Here is a 14604-nt window from a genome sequence, read left to right as displayed (position 1 = left end):
GAAAAGAGAATAGCAATGTCTAAGTCCTTCTGGAAAAACAAACCTCCCCCCCATTACCATGTTCCAAACTATGCTACACTGTCTGCCACAGAAGAGCTGTAAGGTGGTAATGTGTCTTCCTGGAAGGCAGCCAAGGAATTCTGGGAAATGCCACATGAAAAAGCCCACTTTTGGAGACCCACTAGACGCTGGCCTGTTAAAGGCTCTGAAAAGTCCTCCAGCAAAGACACCTGTCCAACTGCCCCTCTTGGATTTCCCAGACATAGTTGAGCCCTTCTTTGCAACATACCTATACACATTCCATAAAATTGCATTTTATGGAATATACTACCTTACATATATTTGAGAGTATTATATCTCTTTTTTTCCTCCCACTTTTTTTATTGTAGTTTAGATTCTGGGGTACATGTGCAGATCATGCAAGATTGTCGCATAGGTACATTCATGGCAAAATGGTTTGCTGCCACCATCCCCCCATCACCTATACCTGACATTTCTCCCCATGTTATTCCCCCCCCACCCTCCTTCCTGCCATTCCTCCTATAGCCCCTCCCTAGGACCCCAGTGTGTTATGCTCCCCTCTTTGTGTCCAAGTAGTCTCATTGTTCAACACCCATCTATGAGTGAGAACACGCAGTTTTTGATTTTCTGTTCCTGTTTACAATAGCAAAGACCTGGAACCAACCCAAATGCCCATTGATGACAGACTAGATAGGGAAATTGTGGCACATATACACCATGGAATACTATGCAGCCATAAAAAACGACGAGTTCATGTCCTTTGTAGGGACACAGATGAATCTGGAAACCATCATTCTCAGCAAACCGACACTAGAATAGAAAAACAAACACCACATGTTCTCACTCATAGGTGGGTATTGAACAATGAGAACATATGGACACAGGGAGGAGAGCATCACACACTGGGGTCTGTGTGAGGGGACTATGGGAGGGACTGTGTGGGGTAGGAAGTTGGGTAGGGATAGCATGGGGAGAAAGGCCAGATACAGGTGATGGGGATGTAGGCAGCAAACCACATTACCACGTATGTACCTATGCAACAATCCAGCATGGTCTTCACACGTACCCCAGAACTTAAAGTGCAATGAAATATATTTTAATATAAATTTTATATATAAAAATATATATTTGTATGTATTACAAATGTATGTAATGTAAATACTATATTAATTTACATTTTATTACAATAGACTATATTAATTTACATATATTTTAATATAAATTTTATATATAAATATATATTTTATTGCACTTTAGGTTCTGGGGTACATGTGAAGATATATTTTTTATATAAATTTATATATATATAAAATTTTTAAAAAGAATTCAAAAATAGTAATTATTTAGGCAGACTTACTGATCTTTGCAAAAGTGTTTTCTAAATATGCCTGAATATTCAGAGACGTCCAGGTCAGTGCAGCCAAGCCAGGCTGGAGAGCTTCATCCACTTTGGCCAAGTGAGGAACCATCAGTTGCTCAATGGCGGGAGGCATTTTTTACTTCACTCTCTGATATTCAGCTAGCATCATCTGCAATGAAATTGAGGTTAAGTAATCAATTAATATCTTACTTCTGTCTATTAGTATCTCATGTCTTATATAAAATGACTACTTTTATTTAGGGTCAAACTGTAGGTCTCTAACAGTGTAGCAAGTAGAGTAGCCAAAGCAATAAAAAGAAAAGAAGACAAGGACTCTACATCATTACAAATTCCAAATCCAAAAGAAAGAACTGAAGATGAACAAGAATTTAAGACTGCCTCACCTCCTATGCAGCCTAGAAAGGGAAAAACCCTAGGGTCAAGTAATTTTTCTAAACCATGCAGAGACATGGTAATGGCACCTTTGCCTGCACATCACCAGGCTCGTTTGTTCTGCTTTGTACACTGGTACAACATGCGTGCAGCTCCTCTGGGCACCTCTTGCAGACCACACTCATCACCCAAAACATCTGGGTCACCAGAGGTCTACATTAGCCTTTCGCCAGGATTATGGGCCAAATCTCGTTGCCAAGACCCAAAGCACACAGGAAACCAGTACTGATTTCAACTAGTGTCATGGCTTTGAATTTCATCCATATGCCAGAAACAAACACATTCACATGCAGCCCAGATCTCACTCCTAAAAGTCTAGATTCATGAATAGCAGCAGCCTCCCAAACTTTCCACTTCAATACTTAGCAGACATTTCAAACTTAGTAAGTCTCAGTTTGGACTTATTAAGTTTGTTAATTCTCTAATTCATTCCAGCTCATTCTCTAACTCAGCTGATAGTGACTTTATCCTTCCAGTTCACAGGCCAAAACCCAGAGTCATCCTTGATTCCTCTCTCTCTCTCTCTCTCTCTCTCTCACACACACACCCCACACATAATCCATTAGGATATCTTGTTTGCAGTCTACTCAAAAGAAACTCAAAAAGTCTATATCTGACTTGCTTTCCACATCAACAGTTACTGCCATTGTTGGCTACCTCCTCAATTATTGGGGTGGTCTACCATTGTCTCCCTGCTTCAATCACCCTCCCAATAAGTCTAGGTACAGTTTAACAGCAAAAATGATCCTTTCAAAATGAGAATTCAAATAATATCACTCCTCTGCTCACATGGTTACACAGCCTGCATTTAATTCAGGGCTACAAACCTTTATACAAAGGACTTGGATAGGTGCTTGGTCTAGAAAGATCTACCCAATTTTGTCCCATTACTTCTCTGATCTCATCTCCAACCACTCTTTCCCTTTCTTACCCACACCTGCCTGACTGTCTTTCTTTCTGGTCCTGAGCCTCAGGGCCTTTGCACCTCCTTCGATTAATTATTCAAATGTCACTTTCTCAATTACACCCATCATCACTACCCTTTTAAGATTATAAGCCACCACCAAAACCACTCACACATTTTATCCCCCCATTTTTCCATAATGACTATCATTTTATTATAATAGACTATATTAATTTACATATTTACAATGTTCATTTTCTGTCCTACCCAATTAGACTTTAAGTTCTACAAGGACAAGGGTGTTGTCTGCTTTGTTCCGTGAGCCTGCACCAGCACCTGGCACATAGGAGATAATAAATCAATATCTATCTAATTAATCAATTAGTTGATATCAGAAGATTAATTTTTCATCTGAAATGGGGATTCTCGTCTTTTATTGAAATGTACATAATGTTGAACTGTGTCAGTATTATTTATACAATGTCAAACTGTGTCACTATTTTGTTCATATGTAACCATGTCAATATTAATAATCATTAATTATAAGAAAATAACTTTAATGTGCCTCATAAATACAGTTGGTATTAAGACCACATATGTGCATGTTGGCACTACCCTGATAATAGATTAATGTTTTCCAAACTGTTTGCCTGGAGTACTAAGCCAAAGAGATTCTATGAGAAAAATGCTCCTTTGACAGATGCATTTTGAAAATGCTGCATACAATATCTCCCTTCTTGGATAGTCAAAGCTAACATTAGAGATTCTTAGAAGCCTGCTCAAGGAAGTAGAAAGCCTTGCAAGGCTTTGAAAATTTTGTTAAACCCAATATTTCTCAAATGGACCTCATAATCCTTTCCTCATATAATCTTTTTCCACAATTTCCATAATATTCCTTCAATGTCCATAAAAGCCACTTTGGAAAAGTCCAGATTTTCTGGTTCTATTAGCAGCTACTTACACGTTTTCTGAAGTTTGTATCCACTGCTTGCTTTTTTCAATGTCCATCAGTTATTCTATCTGGAAACAGTCTTAGAATCAGCTTCTAGCAGGCATTCTGCTTCCCACCTTTCATCCCAGAAGGTAGTACTCAACTGCTTTAACAAAAGAGAAACCCACGCTTAGAAGGTAAAGCCACTTACCCAAAGATAATTATTTGAATCCAGATTAAATTGGCTTCAGAACCTGTATTTGTATCTATTAGCCTGTACTTGGTCTTCTCTTTCTAGTTCAACTGTCTTCCAAGGAATAGATGGAGGAAACAAACTCTCAACTACTTGGGCGTCTCTGCAGAAGCCTTAAAGTTCTGTCAAATATTCAGCACAATAACTGCAACCGTTTAGATGATGTTTTTAAAATATTCTTTGATCCTCCCCTTCATGGAGTGGGGGCCATATCCCCCTTTTTTTTGAATTTGGGTAGGTTTACAGTCCAACAAAGTACAACAGATATGATGCCGTGAGACACTTGAGGCTATCGTAAAGTCCCTGTGGCTGTAGTGCTTGTTCTTGAAACCCTGAGTTGCCATACAAGAAATTCTAGTAGCCAGAGGCCTCCATACTGCAAGGCCATGTATAGGTGCGCCTGTTCACAGTCCCACCTGAGAGTACCTTCCAGCCTTCCTCACGAAAGAAACAGACATGAAACAAGGCCTTCTTGGACCTTACAGGTCAAACATCAGCCAGCTGAACACCACTAAGCAGCCTCTGTCAATGACACATGGAACAGAAGAATCACCTAGACAAACCTCACTCAAGTTCTTTACCCATGAAGTCATGATATAATGATACGGTTATTGTAAACCCCTATGACATGCTTACAACTGTTTGTTGCCTGCAACAGACAACTGAAACAACTCTGCAAATAAAATTAAATTCTCAGTAATTTTATAATCTTGTACTTATGGTTTCTTAGTAAAAATGTGATTTTCTTTATGAACATGTAAATTGACTAAGTGAGTTTCCTAATGTGAAAGGGTCTAAAAGGGAATCCCAACATGCTGACTGGCATTTTAGAATCTACATTTGAGGAATGACTGTCCATTGCCAATGTAACGTTTTAATATGACACGAAGTAGTGGAAGACAGTGGACCACAAGTCTGGGTTCTGGTCTTCTCTTTCTAGTTCAACTGTTTTCCAAGGAACAGATGAAGGAAAGAAACTCTCAGCTACTTTGATGTACCTGCAGAAGCCTGAAAGCTCTGTCAAATATTCAGAACAACAACTCTGTAACACTTTAGATGATCCCCTAAACACTTTAGATGATCCCCTAAACCTGCCTGACCAGTAGGTCCTACTCACGTTGAGTAGGACTACTTCTGCCACTTTCCAGCTATGAAACCTTTGTTAAATCATTTATCGGGAGGTACCAAGATGGCCGAATAAGAGGCGGCTCTGGAACATAGCTCCCAGCGAAAAAGATGCAGAAGCCGAGTGGTCTCCACAATTCCAAACAAGGTACCAGGTTTATTTTGTGGCTCTGGTTGGACAGCGGGTATAAACCAAATAGGGCAGGTTGAGGCAAGGCGGGGCACTGTCCCACCCAGGTGGTGCATGCAACTGACTGGAGGACTGGAGGATCTCCCCCTCTGGGACTTCAGTTCGGATACAGTGCTCCACTCAAGCCCTCTACAACCCACAGAGAAGGAGCTCTTCACTGGGCTGAAAATCCTCAGCAAGCTGCCTGAACAGGGCAGAACAGCAACTTCGGCTGGTACCAGGGCTGTCAGCATAGATCTAGATGGAAGCACTGGCTGATGCCAAGGAAGCCAAAAAGCCAGCGGGACAGAGCTGCCCACCCCCCAGAAAGAAGGGGAACTGAACACAGGCAAACAGGCCATACAGCAGGACAGGTCTCCCCCTACAAAACCTAGCAGGCTAAAAAACTCTCACTTCAGAGTTTCACACCCAGAACATCAGTTAGAGAGTGATCAGGAATGAACGAGCTTGGCAGGGAGACCGGCAGCCACCATTGCAGAACCTGGCCTAATTTTCCTGAGCAAATATAAGATGCAGGAAAAATATGCAGCAGCTCCATTGAATCCATGGCAGCCTAGCAGTGCCTCTGCAGGCAGACAAAGGAAAGGCCGCCTCCCCAAGCAGCTACCTGAGATCAAACCTGTAAAAATTCAAAAAGATAGGAAGAAATCAATGCAACAAGGATGAAAACATCAAAAACCAGAATGCTTCTCCCCCACCACGAGATCACAACTCCTTACCATTAAGGGAACACAGCAGGATGGAGAATGAATTTGATGAACTGACAGAAGCAGGCTTCAGAAGGTGAGTAATAACAAACTTCTCTGAATTAAAGGAACATGTTCTAACCCAATGCAAAGAAACTAAAAACCTTGAAAAAAGGTTAGATGAAATGCTTAATAGAATAACCAGCTTAGTGAAGAACATAAATGACTTGATGGAGCTGAAAAACACAGCACAAGAACTTCATGAAACATACATAAGTTTCAATAGCTGAACAGATCAAGCAGAAGAAGGGATATCAGAGATTGAAGATCAACTCAATGAAATAAAATAAGAAGGCAAGCAAAGGGAAAAAAGAGTGAAAAGAAATGAAGAAAACCTCCAAGATATATGGGATTATGTGAAAAGACCTAATCTATGCTTGATTGGTGTACCAGAAGAAGATAGGGAGAATGAATCCAAGCTGGAAAACACCCTTCAGGATATTATCCAGGAGAACTTCCCCAGCCTAGCAAGGCAGGCCAACATTCAAATACAGGAAATACAGAGAACACCACAATGATACTCCTCTAAAAGAGCAAGCACAAGGTGCATAATTGTCAGATTCACCAGGGTTGAAATGAAGGAAAAAGTCCTAAGCGCAGCCAGAGAGAGAGGTCTGGTCACTGACCCACAGAGGAAAGCCCACCAGACTCACAGCGGATGTCTCAGTAGAAACCCTACAAGCCAGAAGAGAATGGGGCCCAATATTCAACATCCTTAGAGAAAAGAACTTTCAACCCAGAATTTCATATCCAGCCAAACTAAGCTTCATAAGTGAAGGAGAAATAAAATCCTTTACAGACAAGCAATTCTTGAAAGATTTCATCAATACCAGACTTGCCCTACAAGAGCTTCCAAAGGAAGCACTAAACACAGAAAGGAAAAACCAGTTCCAGCCACTGCAAAAAAGAACCAAACAGCAAAGACCAATGATGCAATGAAGAAATAATGCCAACCAGAGGGCAAAACAACCAACCAGTTACAAAATGGCAGGATCAAATTTACAGATAACAATATTAACATTAAATGTAAACAGACTAAATGACCCAATCAAAAGACACAGACTGGCAAACTGGATAAAAAGACAAGAACAATCAGTGTGCTATATTCCGGAGACCTAACTCACGTGCAAAGACATACTACATAAATTCAAAAAAAAAAAAGGATGGAAGAAGATTTACCAAGCAGATGGAGAGCAAAGAAAAAGCAGGGGTGGCAATCCTACTCTCTGATAAAGTAGACTTTAAACCAACAAAAATCAAAAGAGACAAAGAAAAGCATTATATAATGGTGAAAGAATCAATAAAACAAGAAGAGCTAACTATTCTAAATACATATGCACCCAATACAGGAGCACCCAGATACATAAAGCAAGTTCTTAACAACCTACAAAGAGACTTAGACTCCCACACAATAATAGTGGGAGACTTTAACACTACACTGTCAATATTAGACAGATCAATGAAACAGAAAATCAACAATGAAATCCAGGACTTGAATGCAGATCTGGACCAAGCAACCCTAATAGACATTTACAGAACTCTCAACCCCAAATTCACAAAATATACATTCTTCTCAGCACCACATCACACTTACTCTAAATTGATCACATAATTGGAAGTAAATCACTCTTCAGCAAATGCAAAAGAACAGAAATCATAACAAACAGTCTCTCAGACCACAGCGCAATCAAATTAGAACTCAGGATTAAGAAACTAACTCAGAACTGCACAACTTCATAGAAACTGAACAACTGGCTCTTGAATGTTGACTGGATAAACAATGAAATGATAGCAGAAATAAACATGTTCTTCAAAACCAAGAAATAAGAGACAACATACCAGAATCTCTGGGATACATTTAAAGCAGTGTCTAGAGGGATATTCATAGCAATAAATGCCCACATGAGGAGCAAGAAAAGATCTAAAATCGACACCCTATCATCAAAATCGAAAGTGTTAGAGAAGCAAGATCAAAGAAACTCAAGCTGGCAGAAGACAAGAAATAACTAAGATCAGAGCAGAACTGAAGGAGATAAAGACACAAAAAATCCTTCAAAAAATCAACAAACCCAGGAGCTGGTTCTTTGAAAAGATCAACAAAATGGATAGACTGCTAGCCAGACTAATAAAACAAAAAAGAGAGAAGAATCAAATAGATGCAATAAAAAACAATAAAGGGGACATCACCACCAATTCCACAGAAATACAAACTACCATAAGAGATTACTACAAACAACTCTATGCACATAAACTAGTAAACCTAGAAGAAATGGACAAATTCCTGGACACGTGAACTCTTCCAAGACTAAACCAGGAAGAAGTTGAAACCCTGAATAGACTAATAACAAGGGCTGAAGCCTACCAATCTAAAAAAGTCCACATCCAGACAGCTTAACAGCTGAATTCTACCAGATGTACAAAGAGGAGCTGGTACCATATGTTCTGAAACTATTCCAAACAATACAAAAAGACGGAATCCTCCCCAACTCATTTTATGAGACCAACATCATCCTGATATGAAAACTGGGCAGAGACTCAACTGAAAAAGAAAATTTCAGGCCAATATCCATGATGAACATAGATGCAAAAATCTTCAATAAAATACTGGCAAACCAAAGGAAACAGCAAATAAAAAAGCTTATTCATCATAATCAAGTAGGCTTCATCCTCAGGATGCAGGGCTGGTTCAATATATGCAAGTCTATAAATATAATCCATCATATAAACAGAACCAAAGACAAAAACCACATGATTATCTCAATAGATGCAGAGAAGGCCTTCAACAAAATCCAACAGCCCTTTATGCTAAAAACTCTCAATAAACTAGGTGTCAATGGAACATATCTCAAAATAATAAAAGCTATTTACGACAAACCCACAGCCAATATCATACTGAATGGGCAAAAACTGGAAGCATTCCCTTTGAAATCTGGCACTAGACAAGGATGCCCTCTCTCACCATTCCTATTCAATATAGTATTGGAAGCTCTAGCCAGAGCAATCAGGCAAGAGAAAGAAATAAAGGGTATTCAATTAGGAAAGGAGGAAGTCAAATTGCCTCTATTTGCAGATGACATGATTGTATATTTAGAAGACCCCATCGTCTCAGCCCCAAATCTCCTGAAACTGATAAGCAACTTCAGCAGTCTCAGGATACAAAATCAATGTGCAAAAATCACAAGCATTTCTATACACCAATAACAGACTGAAAGAGAGCCAAATCAAGAACGAACTGCCATTCACAATTGCTACAGAGAGAATAAAATACCTAGGAATACAACTAACAAAGGATGTAAAGGTCCTCTTCAAGGAGAACTACAAACCACTGCTCAAGGAAATAAGAGAGGACACAGATAGAAAAACATTCCATGGTCATGGCTGGAAAGAATCAATATCGTGAAAATGGTCATACTGCCCTAAGTAATTTATAGATTCAATGTTATCCCCATCAAGCTACCAATGACCCTCTTCACAAAACTGGAAAAAAACCACTTCAGACTTCATATGGAACCAAAAGAGAGCCTGCATAGCCAAAACAATCCTAAGCAAAAAGAACAAAGCTGGAAGCATCATGCTGCCTGAGTTCAAACTATACTACTAGGCCACAGTAATGAAAACAGCATGCTACTAGTACCAAAACAGAGATATAGACCAATGGAACAGAACAGAGGCCTCAGAAGCAACACCACACATCTACAATCACCTGATGTTTGACAGACATGACAAAAACAAGCAATGGGGAAAGGATTCCCTGTTCAATAAATGGTGTTGGGAAAACTGGCTAGCCATGTGCAGAAAGCAGAAACTGGACCCCTTTCTGACACCCTACACTAAAATTAACTACAGATGGATTAAAGATCTAAACATAAGACCTAATACCATAAAAACTCTAGAATAAAACCTAGGCAAAACCATTCAGGACATAGGCATAGGCAAGGACTTCATGATTAAAACACCAAGAGCACTGGCAACAAAAGCCAAAATAGACAAATGGGATCTAATTAAACTCTAGAGCTTCTGTACAGCCAAAGAAACAATCATTAGAGTGAACCAGCAACCAACAGAATGGGAACAAATTTTTGCAATCTACCCATTTGACAAAGGGCTAATATCCAGACTCTACAAAGAACTAAAACAGATGTACAAGAAAAAAAAACCCATTCAAAAGTAGGCAAAGGACATGAACAGATGCTTTTCAAAAGAAGACATGTATGAGGCCAACAAACATATGAAAAAATGCTCATCATCACTGGTCATTAGAGAAATGCAAATGAAAACCACATTGAGATACCATCTCACAACAGTTAGAATGGCGATCATTAAAAAATCTGGAGACAACAGATGCTGGAGAGGATGTGGAGAAATAGGAACACTTTTACAGTGTTCGTGGGAATGTAAATTAATGCACCCATTGTGGAAGACAGTGTGACAATTCCTCAAGGACCTAGAAATAGAAATTCCATTTGACCCAGCAATCCCGTTATTGGGTATATACTATACCCAAAGAATTATAAAGTGTTCTATTATAAAGACACATGCACACATATGTTCATTGTGGCACTGTTTACAATAGCAAAGACTTGGAACCAACCCAAATGTCCATCAATGATATACTGGATAAAGAAAATCTGGCATATATACACCATGGAATACTACAGAGCCATAAAAAACAATGAGTTCAAGTCCTTCATAGGGACATGGATGAATCTGGAAATCCTCATTCTCAGCAAACTGACACAAGAACAGAAAACCAAACACCACATGTTCTCACTCATAGGCGGATGTTGAACAATGAGAACACACGTAGACACAGGGAAGGGTGCATCATACACTGTGGTCAGCTTGGGGGGCTTGCGGGGGACAGCAGGGAGTGGGGAGGGTGGGGAAGGATAACGTGGGGAGAAATGCCAGATACAGGTGATGGGGGGATGAAGGTGGTAAATCACCTTGCCATGTATGTACCGATGCAACAATCCTGCATGATCTGCACATGTACCCCAGAACCTAAAGCACAATAAAAAATAAAAATTATAAAATAAAAATAAATCATTTATCTTCTCTCAGCCACGGTTTTGTCATCTATAAAACAAAATAATAGTATTCTGTCCTAGTTACCTAATATGGTGGTAGAAAAGAGCAAATGAAATAATGAGCATGAACATGGCTGTAAATGTAAAGTACAATGCAAGTGCATGGACTTAGTACTGTCATGTGATGTTAACCACTATGAAATTTTAACAATGGTTTCCATGTTGTCAGCTCCCGTGGCAGCATCTCTAACCTCACCTTTTTCATCCCCTGGGCAGCGACATTTGTCACTGGTGACCAGTCCGTCTCTAAGTACCTCCTTTTTTTTCTCTCTTTCTTTCTTTATATGACTTGCACTCTGTTGCCCAGGCTGGAGTGCAAGGGCACAATCTCAGCTCACTGCAACCTCCGCCTTCCCAGTAGCTAGGACTACCACGAGGTGCCACCACGCCCAGCTAATTTTTGTATTTTCAGTAGAGACAGGGTTTCACCATGTTAGCCAGGCTGGTCTCAAACTCCTGACCTCAGGTGATCTGCCCACCCCAGCCTCCCACAGTGGTGGGATTACAGACATGAGCCACCGCGCCCGGCCATCCTTGGCTTTCTTGACACTTGGTCTCTTCCCAGCTCAAAAGTCAATCTTTTGTTGTATTTGCACATCTGTCATCTTCTATCAAACCTGTTAATATTGGAACAACCCAATGCTTGGTCCAGTGGCCCTCCATTATTCTCCATGTGTATTCTCTCCCCTAAGAGATCTCCTCTATTAAATAGCAACTATATTCTGATAATTCTCAAAAGCATGTTCCAACTTCGGCTTCTCCACTGAACTCCAGACTTACATATCCAACTGCATGGACAACGTTGCCACTTGGCTGTCTGAAAACTAGCTGGTACTTAAATGGGAACTATTGATTCTCTCCTGCTGCCTAAAATAAACTAGTTCCAGTTTTTGACATCTCCATAAATTGAACTTACAGTCATGGCCCCTGGATATTATTGCACAACTTGTAAAGGATGCAACCTACACAGAACCCCATGGTAGCCCTACTTTAATTCATTGAATTGCTCACACCAAAAGCACTGGAATTATTCCTGAGTTCTCTCATAACCTGCGCGTTGGCATAACTAAATTCTCTGAACAACTCTGCTGCCATCCTAGTTCAAGCTATCAACTTCATCCTGGGCCAGTGCAACACTTCACAAACTGGCTTCCCACTGATACCATTGTCCCTCTTAACAGCCATTGTCCACCCAGCAGTAAGAAAAACTTTTATTACAAAAGAGATCATGCTTTTTTTGGTGGCTCAAAATCCTCCAGTGGTTTCCTGGTACACTCAAAATAAGACCCAAACTCATCTTGGCCTGCAAGACCTATCACAGCCTGGCCCCAGTCAACTCAGCAGCCACATCCCATGGCACTGTTCCCTCAGTCACTCTATTCATCCTGGCCACTTTCTGCCCCTTGAATATGACACATCACCATATGTTTTGACAATACATTCTAGAGCTAGCCAAGAATAGAGGGAAAAAATGAAAGTAGTATACCTTCACGTTACTGAAGTTCCTTTTGTATCTGTCTCGCTTCTGGAAGAGGGAAGCTGCCAATGGTGAAACTTCCAGACCCATCTGGGACATGCACTCTGTTTCTCTAAATAAGATTAATATCTGAGGATCAAAGTTTACAAACAATTCCCCTGTGCCTGGAGTCTTCACCAATAATGAAGCCTCAAGACCTACATGAATTTCTTCAATCTGTGGGAAGAAACCAACATTACTGCTATTAGAAAGTCTAATGCTTACAGAATATCTAGTTCAGCTATCTCTGGGAATAAGGATCATTAAGTGTTCTTCCATGGATTTGAGCTTCCTAAACTAAGGGCAATAAGATCACTGACCCTTCTCCTAAATCCAGTCTCGTAAAACAATCTTCAAGTTCTTGGTGTTGATGTTGGGCAGTCAGTTCAATCAAACCTTTTAGTCAGGCAGGGCACGGTAGCTCATGCCTATAATCCCAGCACTTCGGGAGGCCAAGGCAGGCAGATCACTGGAGGGCAGGAGTTCGAGACCAGCCTGACCAACAGGGAGAAACCCCATCTCTACTAAAAATACAAAATGGGCCGGGCATAGTGGTGCATGCCTGTAATCAATCCCAGCTACTTGGGAGGCTGAGGCAGGAGAATTACTTGAACCCAGGAGGCAGTGATTGCAGTGAGCCAAAATCAAGCCATTGCACTCCAGCCTAGGCAACAAAAGTGAAACTACATCTCAAAAAAACACCTTTTGGTTATGACTCTCACACTGATAAATAAGTAGACACTGTAACAGTAGTGATCTCAAAAGCCATTTAGCTACCTGACACCTTCATGCCTATTCTATCATTCTTCCCAAATAAAAGTTCCGTAAAACCTCCTAAACTCAGTTTTTAGTTATCTAGAAAAACAACAAACACAGCTATGGAAACATCACATCCTGCCAACCTACAAAGAAATACATGTATTGGTAGGATATGCTATGGTTACATACCAGTGTTACAACCAAAGAAAATTTAAGACTTTGTTTAACAGATGTACTTGTGTTTAATGACACATTTAGGATCTGACTGATTTTGTTTTTTAGATGGAGTCTTGCTCTGTCACCAGGGTGGAGTGCAGTGGCACAATCTCAGCTCACTGCAAACTCTGCCTCCTGGGTTCAAGCAGTTCTTCCCCCTCAGCCTCCCGGGTAGCTGAGACTACAGGTATGTGCCACCATACCCGGCTAATTTTTGTATTTTTAGTAGAGATGGGGTTTCACCATGTTGACCAGGATGGTCTCGAACTCTTGACCTCATGATCCACCTGCCTCGGCCTCCCAAAGTGCTGGGATTACAGACATGAATCAGAGTCACCGTGCCTGGCTGGATCTGACTGAATTTTAAAAAGGAAGCTATCCTAATAGATTGGGCATAGGAACCAATAAACAAGATCTTCTCACTTTGGAGTTTGTAAATTACACTTTCTAATTTACACTTTGGAGTTTATAAATTAAATAAAAATGGGGTTTTGTTACCTGGCTTGTGGTTTTTTCTTTTTTCAAATTTAATTACTTTTCTTTGTGGACATATTACACTCTTTGATTGCTTAGATTCAACCCAACTACCTTACAAAATACCTACAAATCCAGCTTTCTACAGAAATAACACTGTGAAATGCTAAGGAGGGGTTCCCATGATTCCAACAACGGGAAGAGTATAAATGCAGGGACTCACCTGCCGAAGCCACGCCCTGTGGAAGAGGACCTCAAACTCCAGGAGGACTTTGGCCATCCTATTGTAACTGCGAATTATAGGTTTGGCTTCTGCTGTGCTTAGCACAGCTGGGTGCTGCTGGAAAAGCTGCAGGGGCTGCCGAATCCTATGGAAGAGCTGGCGGGCCCACAGGATCTTCCCAGCGATGGGAGGCTGGTTTCGAGCCAGAGGAGGATCGTATTTCTGCTTTGTATATAGCTTTGAAATCGTATCAATGTCAGCCCCATAGTTCTCAAGGATAAGTCGATATTTGTCATCAATACCAAGATTAGGTATATTCAATCTGATATTTTAAAAATAGTTA

General features: G+C 40.4%; 1 protein-coding gene across 2 annotated transcripts in view; it reads right to left on the bottom strand.

Annotated features, from left to right (window-relative positions):
- Nucleotides 1-375: 375 nt before the first annotated feature.
- LOC100389549 (dynein axonemal heavy chain 5) overlaps nt 376-14604 on the bottom strand; it is a 60408-nt gene continuing 46179 nt past the window's right edge. Inside the window, exons 10-14 of one of the 2 annotated variants that reach the window (XM_078353694.1) lie at nt 14262-14583; nt 12560-12766; nt 3700-3832; nt 1379-1550; nt 376-831 (exon numbers count right to left, since the gene is read on the bottom strand). In XM_078353694.1, coding sequence (XP_078209820.1) covers nt 3755-3832; nt 12560-12766; nt 14262-14583 — 607 coding nt within the window. In that variant the 3' untranslated portion in view covers nt 376-831; nt 1379-1550; nt 3700-3754. Of the gene's footprint in view, nt 832-1378; nt 1551-3699; nt 3833-10929; nt 10988-12559; nt 12767-14261; nt 14584-14604 lie in introns of those variants that run through there. The other variant, XM_078353693.1, reaches the window with a different exon arrangement.

The sequence above is a fragment of the Callithrix jacchus genome, chromosome 17 (assembly GCF_049354715.1).
Source record: "Callithrix jacchus isolate 240 chromosome 17, calJac240_pri, whole genome shotgun sequence".
Classification (NCBI taxonomy): domain Eukaryota; kingdom Metazoa; phylum Chordata; class Mammalia; order Primates; family Cebidae; genus Callithrix; species Callithrix jacchus.
This window is presented reverse-complemented; position numbering and strand designations above follow the sequence as displayed.